At 36.2% G+C, this 27264-nt stretch overlaps 4 protein-coding genes across 11 annotated transcripts in view; 2 read left to right on the plus strand and 2 right to left on the minus strand.

Annotated features, from left to right (window-relative positions):
* The first annotated feature begins 243 nt into the window (after positions 1-243).
* ksh (transmembrane protein 167A-like protein ksh) lies at positions 244-775 on the plus strand. The gene is made up of 3 exons (XM_076123289.1): positions 244-402; positions 475-584; positions 667-775. Exons 1-3 carry the CDS (start codon positions 400-402, stop codon positions 770-772), a joined length of 219 nt encoding a protein of 72 aa, XP_075979404.1. The 5' UTR covers positions 244-399; the 3' UTR covers positions 773-775.
* A 720-nt stretch (positions 776-1495) lies between these two features.
* Positions 1496-13799, minus strand: vap (RAS p21 protein activator vap). Its single transcript, XM_076123288.1, has 19 exons — positions 13299-13799; positions 13100-13213; positions 11492-11564; positions 11263-11416; positions 10813-10937; positions 9880-10222; positions 8727-9020; positions 8108-8278; positions 7535-7710; positions 7207-7279; positions 7020-7138; positions 6814-6944; positions 6432-6601; positions 6006-6134; positions 5757-5886; positions 5333-5487; positions 4848-4980; positions 4264-4437; positions 1496-4024 (listed from the first exon to the last, which is right to left on the minus strand). Exons 1-18 carry the CDS (start codon positions 13453-13455, stop codon positions 4286-4288), a joined length of 2799 nt encoding a protein of 932 aa, XP_075979403.1. The 5' UTR covers positions 13456-13799; the 3' UTR covers positions 1496-4024; positions 4264-4285.
* A 598-nt stretch (positions 13800-14397) lies between these two features.
* On the plus strand, positions 14398-17452 carry LOC142978729 (polyubiquitin-C). Its single transcript, XM_076123275.1, has 2 exons — positions 14398-14556; positions 14791-17452. Exon 2 carries the CDS (start codon positions 14799-14801, stop codon positions 17310-17312), a length of 2514 nt encoding a protein of 837 aa, XP_075979390.1. The 5' UTR covers positions 14398-14556; positions 14791-14798; the 3' UTR covers positions 17313-17452.
* A 1317-nt stretch (positions 17453-18769) lies between these two features.
* Positions 18770-27264, minus strand: part of EndoA (SH3 domain containing GRB2 like, endophilin-A) — a 38312-nt gene continuing 29817 nt past the window's right edge. For 2 of the 8 annotated variants that reach the window (XM_076123196.1, XM_076123197.1), the window contains exons 6-12: positions 27124-27190; positions 26949-27002; positions 26521-26606; positions 26238-26341; positions 25747-26042; positions 22022-22143; positions 18770-21896 (exon numbers count right to left, since the gene is read on the minus strand). In XM_076123196.1, the coding sequence (XP_075979311.1) occupies positions 21771-21896; positions 22022-22143; positions 25747-26042; positions 26238-26341; positions 26521-26606; positions 26949-27002; positions 27124-27190 (855 nt within the window). In that variant the 3' untranslated portion in view covers positions 18770-21770. Of the gene's footprint in view, positions 21897-22021; positions 22144-23957; positions 24048-25746; positions 26043-26237; positions 26342-26520; positions 26622-26948; positions 27003-27114; positions 27191-27264 lie in introns of all 8 variants that reach the window. The other 6 variants (XM_076123199.1, XM_076123202.1, XM_076123201.1 and 3 more) reach the window with 6 other exon arrangements.

The raw sequence follows: 27264 nt of genomic DNA on the forward strand, positions 1-27264 counted from the left end.
ACTGCTGAGCAGCATATGGCACACATAAACCTAATTTAGCAATGTAGAGTTCGCTTATGAATTTGGGTCACTTTGCGCAATACACATACTCCAACCTCCAAAACTCTTATCCTGTTGGTACAACAAAACAGAATAACAGGCACAGTAAACTCCATAATAATATGTCATGGGAGGTCTACATCTCCGTACCTATTTTACTCATCGATGGGCTCCATGGTGGAAGTTACTTACCGTCTTGTATCAATCTATTACTGAACGAAATCTGAGCTGAGTTGTCAATTGCCAAACTTGATGTGTCAAATGTCAAACCTCTCGATAAGCTTGTTGTATTGAAACTGTGCGATTAATTTAATAATTTAAGGAATATTATATCGGTTATTTAATTTTTAGGGAAACAAAATGGTAAGGCGCTATTCTTTCATACCGTAAAATAATGGTGGTATGACTGAACTTAACGTAATTATTCTGTTTCAGAGTGCTATATTCAACTTTCAAAGTTTGCTGTCTGTAATACTCTTGCTAATATGCACCTGTGCCTACTTGAGATCATTCTTTCCTAGTATTATGGATAGAAATAAAACGGGGTACGTGTCCGTAATTTTAATTCGAATATTCATATTAGTCCTGTCATGTTATGATCCGACATTAATATAACCAACTTTTCAGATTACTTGGGACGTTCTGGAAGTGCGCAAGGATTGGAGAAAGAAAGTCACCTTATGTGGCAGTCTGTTGTGTTATAATGGCATTTAGTATACTATTCCTTACATAAATGTTAAACAAACCTATTAAAAGCTATTTTATAATATTTGTAAATAAAACATTATCTCAGTACAATAATTTCTCACTTTTATTACTTCTGAAGTTTATAGATATCATGCTTGTTGCACCTGAGGGAATGAGCCATAGATTCTCAACAGGCAATACTACCCTTTAGTGAGAACTGTAGGCTTATGTAGGTGGTAACAACCAGTAGTTCTTTACTTGATCTCAGAATGGAACCTGAGACTTTGTGATCAGCAGTTGCGAACACTGATGACTAGACAACAGGGGCAGTCATTGAAAAAAAGCAATCTAAAAAATAAACCTTTTAAGTAACTCATCAACCATACTGAACAGTAAACACAACTACTGTCTTGCTGCCAATATTTTTAAATTACTACCTATAACTTTTTTTAACCCATTACTGTCCCACTGCAGGGCAAGGGTCTCCTCCCTAACTAGAGAGGGGTTAGGCCTCGGTCGGCCACGCTGGCCAGGTGCAGGTTGGTGACTTTGCATGCTCTCAAAAAATGTCTTATTACTTTAACAAATTATATAAAATTTGACAGGGCATTAGACCAGTCGAATTTTATATTATTTTCAGGCCTGTCCATTTTTTCCAAATGGAAGAAGGCCTAGGTCCTGCAATGTGTTAATTTTTAACAGTTACCTTATCACATGAAAACTTTATCTTTATTTATAAGGGGGTGTTTCAAAAAAATAAAAAATTGTATAATTTTCTGTACTTTTTATTTTATACGTGTCTGGGTTTCTAAAAATAGAAAATGCTAAGGGATAGAATATAAAGAGATTACAAAACAGTCACAAAATCTAATACTAATCATTATAATATACCTTGTAATTAATTTTCATAAATCAATAGCTGTAAACAAATGTAACAAATGATTTGCTGGTACAAAGCAAGTGTGCAAGCAACAGCCAAGTGATATGCAGATATTAACGAGTGCAATCACTTTACAAACTGTGTGTCATTATAAACCTGTGAATAATACATGCTTACAAATATTGCATTGGAATATAAAACTAACATACCATAAATATGACTCATTATTCTCAAATAAATTATCATTACTATAAAATCAATATAATTTCATAAAATAACTCCTCCACTGTATGCCTATGTGTACTAACAATCGCAATTCCAATAAGCTTATATTTGTCAATATGCATAAAAAAATGTAATAATTTAATAATCAAAGCATTGTAAAAAGTTTCAAAATATTAACAATATCAACTCCTATGCTATGGATAGATATAATCTCTGAATTTCAGTACAATTTTTTATCAAATGGGCCAAATATTGCAAATTCTTATCACTTTTTGTTACAATTTTGTGGAAAATCTAGTGCATAATACATATACTAACATGTCTAATTGGGCTTATTTCAGTCTAAACATTGTCCTATCGTAAGCTAAACACACTTAAATACAGCAACAACACATCCACTAGTCCTACAAGCTATTACTAAATAAATAAACTTCGATGCATTGATGCGCGTTAAATACAGCTATTACAGTCGTTTCGAGAATATTTCAACACTATTACTACTACACTGAAGACCTTGGAAATGACATACTATTACATACTATTGAGAAAAGGCGGAATAGATGAATAAGTATTGGAAAATTGTATTTGGAATTAAATGTTGTCTTACGAAAGTTGTAGTTAATATTGTAAAATGCTGAGTAAACATAAAATCTAATCTTTTCACCTTACAACTAACTAATAAATAACCCATATTATTATTGTTCAGATTGTTATCAAAGAATAAAAATAGATAAAAATATAATAATAGCTTAAGAAAATTGTGATGTATGAAGCGAATGCTAGTATATAAGTACAGATTATATGGCACTAGAAATATTAAACTGTCTATGACAACAACACACTTATTGAGCAAGAGGAGAGGAAGTAAGTAAGGAATGAGTTTATGTCTACAGATTTGCCTGATTTATCTGCCTTTAGTTTAAAACAACTTATTAGCGAACAAGAAAAATGAAACAAATCAGTAGGCACCCTAATAAAAATCTTATATCAGAATTAAAATTTGATAAACAAATCACAGAATGAAATGCAAAATTTCACCAAAAAGTATAATGAAACATTATCACAGAGACTCAATGTATAGTCGAGGTGCACAGCAATGATTGTAAGTGCAACATTAAAAAACATTTAATTTTGTAAACAACACCAGTCTGTCACGACCACGCCCCACGTCTATCACATTCATACACATTACCTAGTACATTTTTTGGTGTCTTAAAAATGATGGTCGAATATTATCCTAGAGTTATCTACATCTAGATATACTACTAAAATAACTCGGCCTACGCAAGTACAAAAACTTATAACGCACTCTAATGAACGATGATATTAAAAATGACAATATTATCATCAATTTTGGCAAAATCATTATCCCTATGTGATGATTACAACAAATTAGGTATTATGTAAGCAATACTCATATCACATTATGACTTTATATAAAATTCGAAATGATTCAGCATATTAGAAAAGAATCTTGAAAATCACAACTTATTTTTTCAAACACCTCATTTAAATGTCATTATTCACTAGAGTGTATTATATGGTAGTCAAATAGTATAAAAAGGATTATTAATATTAATCTATTCATAATGAATTTAAAGCATTTTCAGTAAGAGGTATTCTCATAATTACGACGATCTTACTCTTATTATTGCTGGCAGACTTACAAAGCTTAAGAATATAATCTTATTATTTTATGTTCTGTGTCCATCGCCTGCTTAATGCTGATCGTAGAATGACCTCTCAATAAAAATAAATACTGTATGTCTAATTACATAAATAGAGCAAAATTACGCTCAGTAATAATTATTCTTATGATTAAAATAAATGCTCGAGTTAACTTATATGTAAATCTGAGACAGTTACTTGATCCGTAATAAATCAATAAATGTCTTATAATACTAGAGAGCCGATTTTTTTGTTTATTTTCGCTTTAAATAAAATTGTATTACAATAAAAGTTAAAGATTATAAGGGTATATAAATACGCTTAAGAACGAAACGTTTTGGCACTAATAAGCTTCAAAATAACATGTTGAATGCGTATGTTGTCCGTAATATAAAGTAATACAAGACTAAAGCTAACAATGACTATGCATGAACGACTATGGAAAAGTTCTTATAATTACGCCGGAGGACACGTGTCTACCTGCTACCGATTCCGTTTGTCCGATACATTACTTCTTGTTTTACCCTGCAATTAAAATAAACATGTAATTTGATGATATGTTATTTAAATCGTTAGCTTTAAACAATATTATCCAACGTAACCAACGTCAAATTCCCGTTATTATAATCATGCAAGGCATTAATTTTTGAAAGTATGTTTCTCTTATCATTTATCTTGGAATAATCACTTGAATGGTTTATAATAATCCAACTGGAACCCCTCTATTACTTGTATTTTTTTATTCTACAAAAAATATAACATACCTGTGTTATTAGTAGTTGTATCCTATCTGATCATCTCGAGATACTTGTGCTTGTGTTTGGTGAGCATTTCTGTGACGGTGACGAGTTTACGGATGGCTGGTTGTGTCTTGGCCAAGCCTTGCAGTTCTGTCAGGTGAGACACGCATATGTGGTGGAGTGTTGCCAGCTCTTTTGCTATAACAAAAGTTACCATATTACAAAAACATATCCTAAAAATATAAATAATCTTGGACTAGCTTCTGCCTATGACGTCATCAATTTAACAACAGATTTTCAGAAATAAAATATAATCCTATGCCAATCCAGGTAACATACTACCTGTGTACAAAATTATATCTAAATCTGTTTGGTAGTTTTGGTGTGATCAAGTAACCAACATCCAAACTTCGTCATTTATAATTTTTTGTTTATTTATTTTATTTTTATATTCTTCTTCGAATTCGAGGTATATACATGATTACATCATAGTGAATTACCAGGATACAGGCATTAACCAGTTGTATACAACTGCATGCCTGCTAATAAATAAATAAATAAATAAATATACGAACAAGAACATATAAATGTACAATGGACATACTTACCAATATCAAAGTTGTTATTAGTATTGGGCGGTGGATTGCCAGGATCAGGCACATTACTCAGTTGGTCCAAGAACACAACCATTCGTTCCTTGTTTTTAAGAATAAACGGATTTACTACTTCCATGTATGGTTCCTGAAAATACATAACAGAAGTTTATTTAGTAATTGAAAATACTTAGGTATTAGAGCATCAGGAATGCTTATAAAAATATTTTTACGATCCATTGATTGCAGTTTGTGCTATGAGACAGTGAATTGTATATTTGGTAAACCTCCCGTGGCGCAAGATTCAAACTCATTCTCAACGCAGAAGATAAATAACATATAAATGATGATTTTCAGAGACTTATGGCCAGTTTCGTCTTACATATCTCAAGTTACAGATAAGCCATTGGCTTATATTAGATATTTGTCTAAATTCGTGGAAGGAACAAATTTGTCTGAAAGTTTTACGTAATATTAATGTTATTCAAATAATTTCATACCTTAGCACCAAACTCGACGAGGTTGGCGAGATTCTGCAGACACTTGGCAACCATCAGTAAGGAACGTTGTGCGTGCGGTGGCGGCGCTACACACACTAGTCCCCAGGCACGCGGCTCCACTAGCGCGGGGCAGATCAGTCGGAGGAAGATGAAACCTGGGACCAAAACATATAGTCATTATGTCAAAGTTTTTACTATAAGTAAGAAGTCTGCGTATACGGAGGTATACGTACGCATTCCAAAGGTATTCGCATATCCCTACGTGCACGTGTGTATAGTTCGTATAATAAATGTAGACATTTAATGATGGCTTGCGCATACACTTCCGCAAACCTTTTACATAGCTCGAGACACAATGTTGTAAACTCCATGGATACAAGAGTGCGAGTAAGTGAGCATTAGTTTTGAAATTATTGGTACAAACCTGAGACAACTCTGGTCCTCACGAACCGTTCATTGGGCCACTTGGCGACAGCGGCGCGTTGCAGACACCCACACAGGTACCGCACTGGCTTCGGACACGCTTCAGGTGATGTGAAGATTGACAGCGTTATCTGACAACATAGAATAAGCAACACTATTTATCAAAAACTTCGGTGACTGCAAATAAGTTGTGCAAATGCGCAAAATCCCCCTATTTTGTTTATCTTTAATTTTCATATATTTTACATACCTGATCAAGTATCATAAGTAGAAATTCGGCATTATTACACGCATCATCTGGAGAGTCCATCTTTGTAGGATTCAATTCAGCTGATTGTTTCGCGTCTATTAATTTCTGCACGGTTTCTGATATGGCCGCCTGTAAATATAAACACCTCAAAATTATTTACTAGTTTAATTTTAGTAGCAGAATAGCACCTGCAAATAATATGACCGACGGTACAATGATTATATTAATGATATATTATGTACAAAATAGAATTTTGTAATTGCCTGTTTGATGGGTGTTCGTTTAGTTAGGGTATACATGCACTGTTACGTGCGATGGATCCAAAAAACGTCATTCCCAACCCTTTGCCACCGCGAACTAAGTTTAAAGAAGCATTAAATTTTGATTGTTGTCATTGTACACGAGACACAAGTGGTATAGGCTGACCTGCAGGAAGGGCTTGCAGTGCGCGCGCATGAACTCGTCGACGAGCGCGGTGGCCAGCGACGCGGCGCGGAACATGGCGCGGTGGTCCGTCTCGCGCGCCACCTCCGCGCTCACCAGCTCGCGCGCCAGCTCCGCGCCGCGCCCGCACTCCGTGAACGCGTGCAGGAGAGCTGCACACACAAACACATCACGTCAATACGCTAGTAAAAAGTTTGCTACTTTTGATTCCCAACCATAAAGCTGACCCCACACTTGGCGTGCACGTTACTTCAGGGTACTATGCCCGTGGAACGTGCTTGCCTTATGTGGGAGACGCCATATAGCCAATGAACACAGTGTTTTTTTTCTAAATGAAACATTATTACTTTCCCAATACACTTACATGTGGCCAGAGGTTGTCTATCGGTACGGCAGAGATCTGCCAACGCTTTGACGGCAGGCAGACCTGGCTCCAACAACAACTGACGCAACGGGTTATACTCCTCCCGAGGCATCACTAACTCTTGCATATACCTGCAACCAGCCAAGTATTGGTTTCAGTATACAAAAAAAGGTATGAAAACTATAGATAGAGATATGAGTTTTTACCTAATACGCAGTCTTAAGGATCCCCATTCTCCAATAGGGGTCATACCCACAAGCGGGTACCATTCTTCGATCTCTTCACCGTTCGCAAGATTCGCTAATTCTATTGTTAGTTCTGCAACCTGAAGAAAATTTTACGATTAAGTATTTGAAAATCGACATAGAAAATATAAGCGAAAAAGAAACTTACTTCAGACTCCTTTCCCCTTTTTCCTGTATTGTGGACTGTGATCGTGAATGAAGTTACATCGGGAGGCACATCACTGGAACATAAGGTATTCAATTGACAAACAATATTTTTTTGAAGGAGTTAGTCTGCGGGCATTGACTACTTTTGCGTGACTTTGGTATTATTTTGTAGATTAGGTATGCTTTCTTCTGAGGATTACGGATTCGAGAAGAATTTAGAAAGTATTTAGACTATTAACCACTCCAATGCATGAGAGTGCTTCATTTGTGGCCTGTGCTTTAAGCTAACTTATTATGTGGATAAAAAGTATAATATGTGCGATACTGACTCGAAGACGAACTCGTCGTCCCAGTGCGGGTCGGGCGAGGGCCGGGGCTTGGTGCGCGCCACGGGCGCCGCGCCCAGCGCCAGGCGCAGGTGCGGGCGCGGCGCCAGGCGGGCCGGCAGCCGGTGCGCCGTCAGGCACCGCACGCGGAGAGCGCGCAGCCACACCACGCGTGCCACCTGGGACATGACCACAACGTATACTACATTTTATTTTAAAGTGCGATGTCGAAATCATTTATGGGGACGTTACAATACCACGATAGAAATGCCTGTTTCTATCGTAACTGGAAAAAGATTTTTAAGCAATTTCTTTATTATGATGAAGTTAAATGCCTTCCAAGTCTAATTATGAAATTCACACCTTTTCAAGTCTAATAATGAAATTGAATAAGAAGTATAACAGTCGATCTTTTGCACAGTGTACGATATAGCTAATGAAGCAGTTTATATGAATTTACTATTTGACTGCAAAATACTACACAACACTATTTCTTTTTCGCCAGAGTTGCAGTAGAAACTATAACCACCAATATCATCAAACATTGCTTAAAATTTCAATGATAAAGTGTTGTACCTTGCACTGGTGTCGGGCTTGCTGCGGCACACAGAGTGGTCGCAGTGCGTCGAGCCAAGCGCGCTCTTCGGCGGCGGAGTTGGCCGCCAAGAAGGTGTGTGTGGACAGACACGGCAGTGCGCGCTCCACCAGCTGGAAACAGAACTCGCGCTCCCACAGCGACTCATGGACCTGGATAATACAGAAATTATTGAATGAAACACACTAAACATCATGACTTTTAATGACTCTTGGAAAAGTTCAGAAGACTTTCTATGCCTAGTAATAAACGATAGAATAGTATCGAGCAGAATCTTAAATCAATACATCCTCATTATTTCACTGCTATGTATAACTGGTTCATTAGATAAAACTGAATTAATGACACATTATTTACAATATACTACTTCCTCTAATAACAACTATAGTTGAGCCATTACAAACGCGCGAACTATGACAGAATTAAAAGAATGAGAGAAATAGGACAGTGTGTATTGTGTGTAAGTGCGAGCGGGAGAGCCCAATTAAATGACACGACTTCGTTAGCACGTTTAAAATGAGCCAACTATAGACTAGCTTTAACTTACTGAATTTTTAAAGTATATTCTGCTACTTCTTAACGCTATATATCAGTACATACCTGGTATAAATAGGCACAGGACAGATCAATCAAGCCCTTAGGCTTTGTCCTCTTGGGCGAATCGTAGAAATACAAATGCGTATCGGTGCCCTCTTGCAGCAGCACGAAATACAGCGCCTTCCATTTCTTGGCTCCTTTATCTGACTTCTTGTTCAAATAGCCCTGGTGTTTGATACCCTTCGTCTTCTTGAGGCCGATCTGATCTCTGCATTCGCGCAGTGTCGCGTAGATCTTCTCAGCTGCAGCCCCAGTTGTGTTCTGTTGCGGTTCTATTACATGTCCCTCCGCAATTAACTACGAAAAATTTACAGTTTAGAATTGTACAAACATGTGTTACGTATATGCATATATTTTCGCTTCTATGCTTCGATAATAAGCGTTGATACATCTACTCTGATCTCAGTTGAAATAGCGACAATGATAATGTAGTACGAAAGCATAGCAGGATTTACGATTATCCAAGTGACAGAATTGATAATATGATCTTCTATCAAATATACTAAGGTAAAAGTACAAATTAAAAGTATATACCCAAATCATCTCCTTCCAAAACGGCATAATTAAAATAATATTGAAAAACTACGTATTATTGACACACTGCTCTATTGTTAAAACAAACTGATACAGATATTATTTTTGCAATCATGTCCGTGAGATAATATTTAATCTTATCATGTAATCAAAGGAAGCGTTTTGAGATTGTAGTACTGCATAGAACATTGCAATTGAGGCCTTACAGTATTCTATATTGACTGAAAGAGCAAATATTCCAAGCTAAGCTAAGGTCATAATATTTTTTTTTTCTAAGTTAAAAACAAGATTTGTTTTTAATCATTAATTATTAAATTATTTATCAGCACGCCTACATCGATTACAATGTTATCGTTCACGAAAATATAATGGTAATGAATTACGAAATTCTAATTAACATGATAAGAAATTATAGATATACGCAGTTGATAATCTCAAGATTAGAGGAAACCCCTACTATTTACGTAGTAAATTCCTCGAAAAGATTCTACTAATAAATTTCAGGGGGTTAACAAATTTGATAAACAATAGTTTAAGCATCATCAGTCAAATGTTTTATCTTATTTGTTTGTTCTGGCGTTACACGTCCGACGATACTTTAAAATTCATTGAATATACTTACCGGCTGTCCCAAAGTATGTCCCTCAACAATCTGCTCTTTCCTGTATCTGTTAATAACAGCATCCAAGCATTCGAATGTTCTCCCACCCATCAGGTACCTGACGCCCTTTTTCTCTATCCTGAACCGTTGTATCTGGTTGTTAATATGGAAGAACAAGGAGTAATCCCCGGGCGAGTTGTCCGAGGGCCTGACGAGGAAGCTCCCGGGCCCAGCCTTGACAAGCATGTCTACTGCCTCACTTTTAGTGCAGTTTGGATGGAACCAGGAGAAGACCGTGTTCGGATCAATCGAAGGGTCGAGATCCTCGACTAACTCTCTGAAGATCATTCCTTGTTCCCCAGTTCTGTGTGGACAAAACATACAACCAATGTAATACGCTTTTAAACAACACGATCCATATTTACAAAATGTCGGCTTGTTTATTTTAAATGTGCTGGCATTATGGACTACAATGAACATTATTACATTGTTTAAAAATAGATAAGCGCTGTGCATCATCATGAACAGTTGAAGCAGTAACATGTTTCGCTGTTTAAAAAAACGTCCAAAAATCTAACTGTAGAAAAATCTTTATAACTTCATCGTTTGGTAGCTGATACGAAAGTAGATATTAGCCTTTAAAATATCCGCTCAAGGGAACTACGCATTGCATTTAATAACCGGAAATGATATCGGAAAACAAAGCGGATATTCGTGTCAAGGCAAGATATCAGACATTATCATTGTGAAGAAAAGTTATTCAAATATATTATGATTATGACATGTTGTAAGTCACGTCATTTTATGATTCTATATGAAATTCTATATCCATTTCACTGAGTTATGGATATCAATATGGCCAACAATGGATATCAATATACCAAAATTGCCTAAACATTTACATTGACATACTCTTTGCGACATGACATAATCGTTTATTCCAAGAATTCTTACCTATGCGCAGTAACCCAGAGCCAGCCATCACCCATATCATTGTGAACAAAGAAAATGTCACCCTTCTGAAAGGTGAGCTCATCTGTGTCAGGCATCTTGGTGTATGGTAATATTGCCACTACTCTCTGTAAAGAAATTTACATGTTATCATCTTACATGTAGAAGGTCAGTCACGAATTTGAACTGAAAAATGTACATTTGCTTAGCAGTTTAATAACGAGTGCTGCTTATACCACTTCCTTACCATAGTCCAACAACTAAGCAGAGAATCTTGGCATACACAATAAATCTAGATTCTAACTAACAATTCTGTGTAAGTTCTGAATAAGTAGCCTTATCAAACAGGACACCATTGTTGATGTTCTAAATCCTGAATTTTTTACGCCGGCCGCGAAGCTTGTATCTCTTTAAGTTGTTGGAATATAATAATATGTAGTTGGTAACACAAACCTTTTTATCATTGACGGGTTCTGGTGGTGGAACTGGCTCCACAAGACGCTCTCGCTTCAAGAGATCAGAGCAATGACTATAGAAGCCCACTAATTCAGTCAGGGAGTCAAACTGTCGACCTCCAATGTAATAATCGCCGCACACAGCTGTTATTCTACATAAGGAAAACACCGGTGCATTATATTTAATATTCAAATACAGGAAAGTGTATTGAAAGAATGAAACTTACCTAAAGTGATTTATCCCTGTGCGGCCCAGATAACTCAAAACATATGATCCAGGTTTTCGATCACTTTCCCGAACTGAAGCAAATATTTGATGTTAACATATTATAAGGATTTTGTTGTACTGTCAATAGACGTAATGATAGTCTAACTGGTCTTTGATAGTCTCTATAGGTATTATGTTTCCTGTGAGCTTATTGAGTTGAATTTCATGGGACAGCATTTTGATTTTTGTATGGAACATGGCCCATCATGTTTTATACAAATCAAAATAATATTTATTGCACAAATATATGTATTAACAGAAATATGTTTATTCATATTATAGTTCTGGTGTAAGATACAAATAGAGATTAATCATAGAGAGAGTATTAAAGTGCTTTTAAAACCCTGGTCTTAGACAACAAACTTTCTTGTTATACAAGTGAAAATAACAAAGAAACATTGTTCTAACAGTCATATTGGAAATGTCATATAGTTAATTGCATAACTCTATTCTCAGGCCAATGGCTTGGGAACTGCTTGATTAGTCATTGTCTATTGTTATGTTTAACAAAGCTGTACATTTATAGTTATCTCAACAGTACTACAAGTAAATATGTAAATGAGGAGAAAATGTTATCATTGGAAAAGTTGTGGATAAATAATGAATTCCAACTAATGTTTACAAAGAAATCATTGTAGTTGAAAAGTCACATTTAGAGTTGTGTATTTTCATAGGATGCAATTTTATTTTTCTGATTCTCACAAACTTCAACTTAACCTTCAATTGCCTACACATTAAAAGACAAAAAAATAAAATAAAACACTCACAAGCAAATGCCTAAAAACTTTTCATTTCAATCATATCAAAAATGTAGTAAGCAAAAACTTATTGCATTACATACTGAAGTAAGATGTTGTTATTCAGTCTATGAGCATTTGAAAACTATCATGACAATGATTTAGCACATCCAAACTATATTTATACATATTGTTCAAAACCTATTCTTTCACTCGTAAATTCATTAAACAGAAAACAGTTTCCTTGTGATTAATACATGAAATTGATTCAATTAAAATTATGACTGTCTTTATTACTGAATAACAATATACACATTTCATAAACCAACAGGAAAACTACCAATATTATTTTTAGATCAAATCAGGTCTAAGTAGGCATGAATGTAGTAAGTTTGAAGTTTCCCTTTGCCTGCTTACTTTTTTTAGATATGTATATCAGCCTAGCCTTTCTTCCAACTATATTGGAGGGGGCTTCCAGTCTCACTGGATTACCAGTATTTTACGTTAAGCTACTGACTATTAGTACTCCTTTGAATCCACATAATATATTCAAAATAATATTAATGCAAAATGTGTGTTACCTGTGCTTAGTCAGCATAAACATATTAGAATGATAGTACTTATTAGATGACAACACTATCAATGTTTTTAAAGTAGATAAGAGACTATTATAAGAACAACAAAATATGTCAACACCAACATTACAGAGATAGTTCTGGATATTTCTCAATTGGCTGAATAACTCAATTCATTTCATCAAGCATTCACTAGATTAACCACTAATGAAACCCTATAACATTCCCTAATTATTTTTATAACAGTTAATTTACCTAAATAACTGCCTAGCTTCCCAGCAGCCCACAGCCTCTCCTCAGAGGTGTACCTGTCCAGTCTGCCATGATACCATTCAGTCTCAGGAGGCGCCAGCACTGCTTGTCTCTCACCTATCATAACATCAATGTATTTTTATAATAAACATGCAAAAATTGTAAAATTAATATGCAAAACACAATTAGTGCAAACTATTACCATTGGTGCTAGGCCCATCAGCCTCATCTAGCTCCAAATCAGCTGCCAATTCGGCGATATCACCACCACCATCTTCAGATTCCGTTGACGGAGAACCCAACTTATCCTTTACAGGGGGGCCGATCGGCGCCCCCATAGCACGAATCAAATCGGCCATCTTTCAAAACACAAACAATCCGGATTCGAAGCACTTCACTGGTCCGTGCAAGAGTAAAACCAGTGACTCATAGTTTATTCAGGAACAGTATGATATAAGATTTTTAGGAAATATCCCAAACGTGTTTACAAAAGAAAAAAAATCAAGAGCTAATCATCGGAAGAACACTAACATACGAATATTTCGTGAACAGAATTGAATGGGCTATGCACAAATTATAACTGAATTAACGGCACGCACATTTTAATCTTTGTTAACAATAAATAAATGGAAAATATATTCTCTTCAATAAATTTCCAATACTCGATACGCCCGCTTCCACAGATTAAAAAATAAATAGATTGAAAATGGTTCAATTTTCCTATCAAACTTTTGACATTTAATAACAGTCTTGCCAGTGTTATAAATAATAAGTACAAGATTATGTCCAAAAGCGAAGGTAGGTAAACCTTTATTGTACAGCCATATTTTGCTTTTCAGTCTTGCTATGTGAAGAAGGAATATTCACTGTCCTGACTCTGCTTTCTGATCCTGGTCCTTGGTGATAACAATCACAATGCCAATGGTATAAGCGAATGAGGAACAAATTAAAATACGAGTCATTCACTTCACTAGTCTATGGTTTTGATAGAGCAACAATAAGAAGAAAAAGTGCGGTAAGCAAATTTTCTTTAAAATATCTCTACCATATTAGTAAATTACAGTTAAAAGGTAAGCTACTGTCAATTTTATAATAATTGATGTATTTTTTCTTCGCTATTGGTGAAGGCAAACTAGTTCGGATTTAAATGATCAAAATAGGTTTTAGGGCAGAATGAATCATCGCAATCAGTAACAATGTTAATTAAAATTAATTAGTTCTACTCTACTCTTTTTTTAGTTAAGAATATGTGCCGATTTATCTTAGTTGAATTTTTAAAACCTACCGAAGGAGCATAGACAACGTTAGGATCGTTTTGAGCGCAGTGAACGAAAACCAAAACAAATCTACTCGTCTCATTTGAGAACTTGAGATTGACTTGCGTCGACTGTTCGTCAGTCAGTATTGATTGTGTATAAAATAAGCGTTTTGTCTTGTAGTTTCTGTTAAGCAAATAATTGGTAAGTTCTAAAAACTGAAAATATTAATAACAAAACTTTTCAATATCCTATTATGGGTACTTTTCAATGACGTTGTCAATTTTAATTTTCTAAATGAGTCGACGTTTGACGCCATTTTGTGATCGCGAACTTTCTTTGTTCTTGCCCATAAATCGATAGCCTTTTCAGTACAGATACATTTACCAAATTTCAAGTGTTTACCGTTCTCTAAAGTCTCTTTCGCATTTGTTACAGATATCATAATGCAGATTTTCGTGAAAACACTTACGGGCAAAACCATCACCCTTGAAGTTGAGCCCTCTGACACTATTGAAAATGTTAAAGCTAAGATTCAAGACAAAGAAGGCATTCCCCCAGATCAGCAGCGACTGATCTTCGCGGGAAAGCAATTGGAAGACGGTCGCACACTATCCGATTATAACATTCAAAAGGAATCTACCCTCCATCTTGTACTGCGTCTTCGTGGCGGTATGCAGATCTTTGTGAAGACCTTGACGGGCAAGACTATCACCCTTGAGGTTGAGCCCTCTGATACCATCGAGAATGTTAAGGCTAAAATCCAAGACAAAGAAGGCATTCCTCCAGATCAGCAGAGGTTGATTTTCGCTGGCAAGCAGCTGGAAGATGGCCGCACGCTTTCTGACTATAATATTCAGAAAGAATCTACCCTTCACCTTGTACTCCGCCTTCGTGGTGGTATGCAAATCTTTGTTAAAACACTCACTGGTAAGACCATAACACTAGAAGTGGAGCCTTCCGACACTATTGAGAATGTAAAGGCAAAAATTCAGGACAAAGAGGGTATTCCTCCAGACCAGCAGCGTCTTATCTTCGCTGGCAAGCAGTTAGAGGACGGTCGCACACTCTCAGACTACAATATTCAGAAAGAATCAACCCTTCACTTGGTCCTGCGTCTCCGAGGTGGTATGCAGATCTTTGTTAAGACCCTTACAGGCAAGACAATTACTCTTGAGGTGGAACCCTCTGACACAATAGAGAATGTGAAGGCTAAAATTCAGGACAAAGAGGGCATTCCTCCAGACCAGCAGCGTCTTATCTTTGCTGGCAAGCAGTTAGAAGACGGTCGCACACTCTCAGACTACAATATTCAGAAAGAATCCACCCTTCACTTGGTCTTGCGTCTCCGAGGTGGTATGCAGATCTTTGTTAAGACCCTTACAGGCAAGACAATTACTCTGGAGGTGGAACCCTCTGACACAATAGAGAATGTGAAGGCTAAAATTCAGGACAAAGAGGGCATTCCTCCAGACCAGCAGCGTCTTATCTTTGCTGGCAAGCAGTTAGAGGATGGTCGCACACTCTCAGACTACAATATTCAGAAAGAATCAACCCTTCACTTGGTCTTGCGTCTCCGAGGTGGTATGCAGATCTTTGTGAAGACACTCACCGGTAAGACAATTACTCTGGAGGTGGAACCCTCAGACACTATTGAAAATGTAAAAGCTAAGATCCAGGACAAGGAAGGCATCCCCCCAGACCAGCAGAGACTGATTTTCGCTGGCAAGCAGTTAGAGGACGGCCGCACACTCTCAGACTACAATATTCAGAAAGAATCCACCCTTCACTTGGTCCTGCGTCTCCGAGGTGGTATGCAGATCTTTGTGAAGACACTTACTGGAAAGACCATCACTTTAGAAGTTGAGCCTTCTGACACTATCGAAAATGTGAAGGCTAAAATTCAAGACAAGGAAGGCATTCCCCCGGATCAGCAGCGACTTATTTTTGCCGGCAAGCAACTCGAAGACGGCCGCACTCTTTCCGATTATAACATCCAAAAAGAATCTACTCTCCATCTCGTACTCCGTCTTCGTGGTGGCATGCAAATCTTTGTCAAGACACTCACTGGCAAAACTATTACCCTGGAAGTTGAACCTTCTGACACCATTGAGAATGTAAAAGCTAAGATCCAGGATAAGGAGGGCATTCCTCCTGACCAGCAACGTCTTATCTTTGCTGGCAAGCAGCTTGAGGATGGCCGCACCCTTTCTGATTATAACATTCAGAAAGAGTCTACTCTGCATCTTGTACTCCGACTTCGAGGTGGTATGCAGATCTTCGTGAAAACACTTACTGGTAAGACCATCACTCTCGAAGTTGAGCCTTCTGACACGATTGAGAATGTTAAGGCTAAGATCCAAGACAAAGAGGGTATCCCTCCTGATCAGCAACGACTTATCTTTGCTGGTAAACAGCTAGAAGACGGCCGCACTCTTTCCGACTACAACATCCAAAAGGAATCGACTCTCCATCTCGTGCTCCGTCTTCGTGGTGGCATGCAAATCTTCGTGAAAACCCTGACTGGAAAAACTATTACCTTGGAAGTTGAGCCTTCTGACACTATTGAAAATGTGAAGGCTAAAATTCAAGACAAGGAAGGCATTCCTCCAGATCAGCAGCGACTTATCTTTGCTGGTAAACAGCTTGAGGATGGACGCACTCTATCTGACTACAATATTCAGAAAGAATCGACGTTGCATTTAGTTCTCCGTTTGAGGGGAGGTATGCAGATTTTCGTTAAGACGTTGACAGGTAAAACCATTACCCTTGAAGTTGAACCATCTGATACCATCGAAAACGTAAAGGCTAAAATTCAAGACAAAGAAGGTATCCCGCCTGATCAACAACGTCTTATCTTCGCTGGTAAGCAGCTAGAGGACGGGCGTACCCTTTCTGACTACAATATTCAGAAAGAATCAACTCTGCACTTGGTTCTCCGTCTTCGCGGCGGCAACTAATTTCACATAATATATTATTCAAAGCAGTTAACGACTATAATTATCTTCTTGAATTTCACTCAGTATAATTACAATATTCTAATCATTCCAGTCAATGTAACCAATTTGATTGAATAAATATATTTCACTCTGAAAGCCTCTTTCATGTTTTATTTTTCTTTTATGTTCTCTCGTCCTGCTTCAATGTTGTATACTTACAGCCAGCAAATAATACTTCCTACTCATCACTGCCTACTGCTGAAACTGGAATAATGATGGTACAAGATTACTGACTGATTACTTAGATGCACACAACGCGCAAAAAGTCCGGCGCGTTACTGCTTATAATTACATAGGTCCTATTTTCACAGACTAAAATGTGCGTCACGGATAGTCTGTCGTCTGCGCTGCACCTTATTGATATAAACAATGCAATTTAAGAATATTTTTCCTGTTAACCTACAATGTAGGTACTAGCCTATTAATTTTAGAGGAAGTTTCCCATATTCCCTGGAAGTAGGTTGCTATCTAAAGATAATAGCCTATCTTTATCAAAATTAATTTACAATTCTATGCAGTTCTAAAATAAAGTAGCTGTTCCAACAACTACAATAATTTTATGTGACTTCTGGTGAACAGGAACATATTTTATCTCAAGTTTAAGGCATGATAAAATAATGAAATCAAGTAAGTAGGTATGTAACTAGTTAATTAAGCAGGTATTTCTGCGTTTGGAGGTCGTCATGCTCTGTTTGTTGTTCATTTCTAAAGGTGAACACTTATTTACATATAATTTAATTTCGAAATAGTGTTTGTTTTTGAGGTAGGTAGGTATATTATTACGAAAATGTTTAATTAGCACACTGAAGTATTTTTTGTATGTAGTTACAATTTATAATAATGCAATAAGAACAATGTAAATGTGCGTTTTCCGCTACTGAGCTTTATAATTTTTCATTTTGACATAAGTACCTAGTTCTTACTAATATATTATTCATGACTTGAATATTAGGTACTCGAGGAACCAGATCTAGGTATTGCATTGCAATTTATGTTAAGTACTTGGGTACATATCTACCTATAAAGTTTTGTGTGATGAGATCTAATTTATTGACTGAACTTTTTTTTATTATTTGTGACCCCCTTCAGAATTATAGGATGCGACCTCACGACTCTTACTCGTAGTAAAAGACATGACAAGGTTAGTACGTGAATCTATACTAATATTATAAAGCTGAAGAGTTTGTTTGTTTAATTGTTTGTTTGTTTGTACGCGCTAATCTCAGGAACTACTGGTCCGATTTGATAAATTCTTCTTCTCACTTATCGAGGAAGGCTATAGGCTATGTATCATCACGCTACGACCAATAGGAGCAGAGTAACAGTATTTTTTTTTACAAAAACGGGGATTTTTTTACTCTCATATGTGACGCAAGCGAAGTTGCGCGGGTCAGCTAGTATGAAATAAAACCACAATATATATATTTAATTGTTAACATTTTATTAGGAGGCGAAAACGAGCAATAAGTTTCGGGATAAATTTTAATACAAATCAATAATATTTGCATTACATCTCGTAAATCGTCAAGTTTAAATCTATGAAATTACAGTATTTTAAGATTACAGTAACATGAACAAGAATAATACACCATAACAGACGTAGGTATTCGCATCAATAGCAAAATATTTTAGGAGCCAATATAATGATAGTGATACCTGACACTTAACTATCCCATAATATTTTTTATGCTTAGGTACATGATTACCTTTAAAGGTAATATTTCTTAACGTCCGTCTGACAATAGACAAGTATCGCACGTCAGACGATTATAATAAAACACTGTCTATGTATTTTAAGAGTAAATAGAAAAAGCCAACAAGATGAACGGGACATTATCCTATGGATATCCCTTATTTGTTCTGAAACAGACCTTTGATATTATCGATAGAATGGGAACATTCGATGGTCTACTGCCAGAATGGTTCAAGAGCTGAAACAACATTCTTCACTAATTATAAATAGTTGCTAAAATGTTTGTGTCCTACAAGTATCATTACCATTCCGAACCAATTATTCCATACACGTAACAAGTTAAGCAACACTGAACCAACACAGTATAGGGCTACTACAAAATAAAGTGTCCGTCAGCATGTCGTTCACACATGATAGAAATATGCCCAACATGAAGTTAATTGCAACCACTCTTAACGAAGTCTTCTGTAAATGACTTAAGTAGGTATATCTTTAAAGTGTGCTGTTGTGCCAGCATTGTGGACGTATAATATCAGCAACTACAACGACAGCTCGACGAACACTGAAACGTCATCAAATCCACATCCTTCATTTCAATCACACACACAATTCCAAGCTATTAGAATTTTTACACATTTAAAACAACAACAGTCTAACTCCGCTCTGTAGGATAGTGACAAGATCGTTCTGCTTTCAATAAATGGTATGTTATATAGTGACAAGATGATAGACGCTTAGTGTACAGTCCACGTCGCAACATCTCACATTAAACATTGAAACATGACATCCTCGTAACACTGATGAATATATATTATTTACTCAAAATACTTATATTAAGAGACACTTGAAGATAGAACAATTATTTATGAACTTACATACAACTAACATTAGATCTAGGTATTGTCTTTTGTATGCCAGAAATGTGATTCAATGGGGTCCGTTAACGACAATAATGATGCGATGAATTTATTTTAAATTACTTATGTTCAATATTACTGCAACATCAATATTGGACAAAGTGAAATGACGATTTAAGATCTTAGTTCACAAGTGCACATAATTAGAGTACATTTAACATTACTATTGAATAGAGGCCATGTACAATTACTAATTTCGATATTTTTGGTATCAATCATACACATTAAAAATATAAGTTAAAATAGGTAGCTTAGACAATGTAATGACTAAAGGACTATTATGCGAAATGTCGATCAAATTAACGGGGATTGTTAAAATATAACTAGGTATGTAAATATAAAAACAAGGTAGGACACCGCACCAACAGCATGATATCTATAGTTATCACAATTACATCATAATAATATGTTTTATTATAGCTTGCCAATAATACATCAAACATCGAAACGCCATAGATTTCTGGCAATATCTCAACAACTCTTATCGACTCCGTCCCTCAATTCTCATATTTATAATATTATATACGTTACATTGTATACTTTCTCCATTTAGTTAAATAATTACCCGCAAACATACAACTATAAAATCTAATCGCATGTGTTAACTAGTATAATATAATAGTCCTAATAAATACTATGTTCCGCTCCTGTGCCTTCAATGTACGGTACAAACATGAAACAATGATAATAGTAAACTAAATAAACTAATTATACGTCAAGGGAGAATACTATACAAGGGATACGCATCTACAAAAATAGATGCCAGATATTTAACTAATATACAAACGTTAGTTTAAAAATATCACCTTACAGAATTCTTGCTGCGTCGCGGCAGAGCCTTCAGCAATAATATATTGCGATTGACAATGATCTATCACTTTGCTTAAAATTACCAATCTCAATAGTCGCATCCACATTACGCAAGCTTGTAGTTTGACACTCGCTTGCACTCATACAGCAAGTTACATTTTAACTTATCAAGACAGGATATATCATAAGCTAGGTATTATTATAGTAACCAATATTCTCCTGTCTTTTCATTCTGAGCAAAGGTACTTCGACCGATGGTGGTATATTTGGCGTAAGTCACTTTAAAACTAAAACACCTAAAGGTACATAAAATAACGGCAATTTACTTTCAACTCATTACTAATATAAATCGTCATGAAGTAAAATGGCAACGTGATTACAATGATTTCTATTAGAATAATTTTAATATTAAATAATTAATATTTTGGCAATAAATGCAAACAGCAGGTAGGTACAAGTACATCGTAATTTGACATTTAACACTCGTAGCATTATCTCTTTGATGAAATAACTACACAATTTGTGAACATCAAACACCTTTAAAAATGACCTATTATATTTTGAGTATTTAGATAATCGACGATATATTCAAAGAAATCATGCCACGATCAAATGTAAAAAAGGTAAAAAAAAACCCGGAAGACGAGGTCCAACCCATAAAGCTACATAAATTCATCAAATTATACATTACATTAAAAGGTTATACTTGCCATTGAGCTTTTGACACAATAATCGTTTCGAATCTACGTAATACTGGGTAACGTGACGTCAGAACGAATGAATCAGTGTAACACAACCTTCACAAAGGAGTATTGGCCTACTGCTTTTGAAAGGTTTCAGCAACTTGAGATTCTATAGGTTTATATAATAATAACATTGGGAAATAAATGTAGGCATTACACTCAAGTCGTAATAGTGAGTTGTGTTACGTATAATATGTGGGAGTGTGGGGGGGTAGGGGCGTGAATGAATACGTTGGTGGTGGTGGCGCGTCGCCGCTTACATGTTGGGTAAGGGCACGGTGACCTGCACGTAGCTGATGGGGAAGTAGCCGGTCTTGCCGTTGACGGAGCCCTCGAACCAGTTCTCGTCAACTTTGTTGATCAGGGTGATCACGTCGTTCTCCTGAAACCAACAGAATCATTATTAACATTCATTCTAAGACCCTTCACTGTGTTCCATATTCTACAGTAGAACATATTTTGGAAGCAAATTTGCTGAATTTGAAGAGGTCTCATAGAATAGTTTACCTTGAATCCTAGTTCGCCCTGATTCTCCGGCTCGAAGTCATAGAGAGCGGTGCAGCAGGGTCCCTTGTTGGGGGCCATCGGGGTTCGGGCGGGGGACTTAACTGGCGATGGCAACGGGGATGCTGTGGAACACTACAATTTAGTAACAATTCTATCACTTGTGGACACTTTTAAGACTATTTCCCTGTCAAACGGGTTTGTTAAATGAGAGAAAACTGTTTTTTTTGATAATATATTTATAGTTTAGTACATGATTTAAAAACCGTTTGACAGAAAAATAAGCCTAGTAGATACTACGTGGTAATTATCTAGCAACTAATAACGGAGGTAATAAAAAACATGCTTGTTTAATTAATTTAGGTACAATATTTTAAAACAAAAAACTAATGAAATCTCTAATGTAGGATGAGAATACAACTAATGAGTTATCACGTTTATACTCGTAGTATCTACTGTATCTGAGAAGTTGCGTTTTAGATGGTTATAACCGAATACGTAGGTCGTACAATATCATGAAAGTAACTAGGTTACAAAGAAAACCCTCGTGCATTGTAACTTTTTAAAGTCAGTGTAAGCGTAATACGGGATAATATTACAATTTCAACTGAGCTTTATAACAAACATTTTTCATCATTAAGTCATTCAATACGATAGTAAAGACAGTAAATAATATAACCAATTACTTCGCAAAATCTCTGAAAATTATAAAACTAAAAAACCTGCTTTAGAATGTCAAAGTTCATTGAAATAATATTTCATGCGCGGCATTTGTACTTATCAGCGCAACAGTATTAAAAGAAATAAGAAACGTTACTTGACAGTTGTGAAACAGGTCGTAAGATTAGTTACAATTTTATAAAATGGAAACAGAAAACATGAGTAATTAGATCATATAACAAGTACATGTATCGAAATGAATGTCAGCCAGTTACATGAAAGTTGACATGACGGTCATATGGCTATTATTGGCTATGCTGTATGTAAGCGTTGTCAAACTGGACAGTATTTTCGTATAATGATGTTTTTTTATGCGAGAGTAGAAGTACGTGCACGGGCTTGTACGTACGCGTGCACGCACTTATAAATACTCAGGATTCATTCACTTCGAAAATACATTTATGTTTGGGCAGACACATATCTCAAAGCACAGTGGTTATTCCTTTAAATAAGACTGTTTGGTTTTTGCTTCCCTGTGCTTTAAAAATACGGGTGCTGCTGTAATGGTAGTAGCGCTACAACAAGCCATCTTCAACATTCAAACGCATACAAGGGGACGTCACATGGTTCTTTCAATGTTTCTATGATGTTGACATGCACAGCTGATGTAAGTTTCACGTAAAACTTTAGTTCAAAACTCAACCTCCATAAGCCTAGCCTAAGTTTTAAGCAAAAAACAAAGTCCTAGATAAAAATAATAAACGTCACAAAAATATAAGCGATATAAATAAATTCCAAAGCAAAAAATAACTTCAAATAAAACGCTACCTACAAGTGTTGTTTTGTCTAGTTAGAAGCTTGTGTACCACTGTGTAAATCAGCGTACGATTTTATTTTTATAAAGCATTTTCAAAAACTAGTCCGCATTCCTGTGTCAACGGGATATGTTTTGTAAATGAAAGATTGCATAAGTATTTTATAAGCACCATTATTGATTTAGTATTAAGTAGCCTAAATATAAAGCTCGAAAAATGTTGTATATACTTTAATAATAACGAGGCTCTTTTGTGTATTAAAATCTAAAGTCTTTATAATTGTTAAGGCAAAAAAAACATTGTTTAATTAAAAAATGTATGAACATGCTTATAATTTTAAGGTAATTAATAGGAAAAAAACCAACAGCTCGGGGAAACAAATAAAAAATTCATAAAAAGTGTTATCTACACAATGTTATGCAATCTCTCAACGGTGTGTGTGTGTGTGTGTGTACGCGTGTTACCATTGGTGGAGCGCTGCGCGTTGCCCGAGCCGGGGAACAGTTCCAGGTTCGACGGCGGCTTGTGCTCCGGGGAGCCGGCGTGAGAGCCCGCTTGTCGCGTGAACAGATATCATATACTATATGTGCCCACTACACTTATATAATGCTCAATATCGCGTTCCTACTCACTATACTGTCATTTGAGGAAATATTTTTTGAAATTTTGATGTGTTGCTATTTATAAAATATTTGACAAACATTGTATGTATCATTTATATTAATATTTACAAGAAGGCTATTTTCTTGTATATATTTTCATAAATGTTTGATATATTGGTATATATGGGTGTAGATGTTTCTTGACTATTGCGATGTGCATGTCAAACAGTTCGTCTGTGTAGGACTGAACATCGAACATCTTCAGAAACACGGAAGAGACATCAAATATCGACTACTCGAAGAGATAGAAGGAGTAAGATATAACTGGCCTACCAAAGAGAAACGTATACAATTCTAGACATACATATATCAGGATAAATAGACACATTTATTGTAAATACTATGGATAAGACAATTAACGGATGCTAATAGTGTTGCCAACAGTGAAAAAACAATGTTAAAAAAGTTAAACACGTAAATTAAACTTATTATATTACTACTTGCCATAATAACGGGAAATATTTATAACCGTGGCAATACTAAAAGCAGTCCCACACATATTAATCGGAAGAACTCATAATATTTCAGACATTATATTTTGGAGTTGCAAAGGGAGGGTAGGTGGATAAGGAACAAGGATAATTCGGCAACCTGCAAGAAAATTGAGGATTGTACATCATCGTACCACGCCTGTAGGTGCACCCTGTTAACTAAATAAGAGAAGCTCGAATAAAATAATAAAATGTTATTTTCACAACTAATACAGAAGTGTAAAGTAAATACTACAGAGTCGTAAATTAGTCGTAAATGATATATTTACAGTCGAGTCGACGTATTTAAAGTTTCAACTCATAGCGTAGGACTGTGTTAAGAGAGTAGTAATAACATAAAATAGTATTATTTACAAGTAGCTATAGATACGAATATTGTTAGTTACAATATAAAGAATATAAACACTGTTATGACTAATTTGGTATACGGATATACATATGACTAACAGTGATTTAGCAAAATAGTATTTTATCTTTTCTGCTACTATTTATGTTTGTATTATACAAACTATACCTATCAAGAAATATGACGAATATAATATATGTATTTTTAGTTAGACATTGTGTTTTGTACAGAAAATTGTAATTAACCAGAAAATTGTGTATCTGCCTCACAGAGCGAACGACGCTTCTTAATGTATCTGATTGTGTACAAATAGTCGAGCATTGGGAGAAAATTAGTGTAAACTGGAATAAACTAATCCGATTTTAATGCTAAAAGATTGTCCAGAAATAATTTACTCTTGAGTTAAACGTGTGTCGCCCGAGTCACCTTGATGTCTAATGAAATATCGCGCATGATTTGTGCCAAATCCAAAATTAGCACCATTTATTACACGAACCAACTAAAAGATTCATTTACTTCATGATTGTTAGTAGTTCATGAGTGACAATGTTTTGTTACTCCACCTCAAGTGACATGGAAACAAAAGAATGTGCCCCAAAGCGTGAAAGTGTTCATGAAAACATGAATGTGCATCAAATTTTGACTATGGACTGTACGCACACAATATCCTTCACCGTGATCCCACCACCGTTTACATCGCAATCCATAACCAAAACCGAACAAAAATATATCCAGCAAATAAAACCTAATTCACCTGTCCAAGGGTCCCTTCCATTGAATTGATTTCTTGGCGCCGGGTGCGGCTTGAACCCTGGCGCAGGTCTAGCGTGGGTACGACTGGAAGGGGGTGCATCCCAAGCCTTGAAAGGGTCTGTAGTGCTGAGGTCACCGACCGAGGAGGAGGGGGGGATGTGTTGGCGGGGACGGGACAAACTCTGGGTGGAACCGTACCGCCTACCATTGTTCAGATCGTGGATGCCCTCGATGTGGAGGTCCGCTAGAGTCTTCGGCACGAACTCCATCTTGGGACGGTTCACTGCTTCTTCCTTCCTGGAAACGTGGCAAGTGCACCAGTTTAGAAAGCATGCTATTTATAAATTGTCTAAATGCTATTTCTAAAAATAATAAGCCGGTTAAATGAGATTTCAATTCAATCATTTTAACTACAGTACTTCAACAGTAAAAAATCTTCAAAAGCACATAAAAGTAAAAGTGTTGAGTAACTATATGTAAAACATTGCTCACTTATCCATAAGTGCAGACACGAGTCCCTTGAGGATCTCTGTGCATTGCTGGTGGTACTCCAGTAGTCCCTCCGCGAAGTAAGTGAGCTGTGCTACTTGCTCCACCTAGTAACATGAAACAATATTGTGATTAACACATCTATTCGTTTGTATAACTGACAATTGGTACTCTTTGAAGACATTTGTATACTTGAGAATAAAAAGGAATAATTTGAATGAATAACCAAAACTAGATTATCTTGCAGAAGGATAAACAGACAAAGTGTGTGTAAAGTTGTACTTACGTCATTGTCAAGAAGATTGAACATCCCAATTTGGGCGAGCTGAAGGGACTCGGCGAATTTGTCCTCCGCCTGTCTGATCTCGTCGTCTGCAATATGAGCGCCTGATGTACGGATGCCTCACAAAAATAGCGCACGCACACGAGCACGCAACATAACGCACTCACGCACGCAAAATTAGTCACAAAAAAATGATATAAAAAATAAAAATAAAACCAAAAATGTGCATACAAACCAAACGTAGTAAATAATACTCAGGTAATGAATGATGGTAAGGAGCAGCGCGGACGCAGGACAGGAACAAAAACATGAAAGAAACGAGCGTATATTATACTTTTTGTACAAACTAATGATGCTTTGAAACGCGTGTTAGCTTTGCACTACAGGCCTATAACTGTGTTATTAGTTAGGATTCAATATTCCCCACATACCCTGTCTTGTTGTGTTGTGACTTGGACTCATGTAAGGGCTGGCCCTACCGGGGCCTGACCAATACAGCCGGGAAAAAGAAAATAAGAACTTAAGAGAGAGAAATAGGTAAGAAAATAACAAACCAACTTAATAGAAATAAGTAAGTATTGAGATTTAATAACGTACGATGATCACCTTTGGCTTGCCTCCGCCTCTTGCAATCAAAGTCCAATCGACGGCCCTGTAGTTTCTTTCGGTGATGCTGAAACGTAAACGTCACTCAGTTAGCAATGGGTACAGCATTACAAAGATACAACAAGTAACTGAATTTGGAGT

This window comes from Anticarsia gemmatalis, chromosome 15, assembly GCF_050436995.1.
Source record: "Anticarsia gemmatalis isolate Benzon Research Colony breed Stoneville strain chromosome 15, ilAntGemm2 primary, whole genome shotgun sequence".
NCBI classification, from domain to species: domain Eukaryota; kingdom Metazoa; phylum Arthropoda; class Insecta; order Lepidoptera; family Erebidae; genus Anticarsia; species Anticarsia gemmatalis.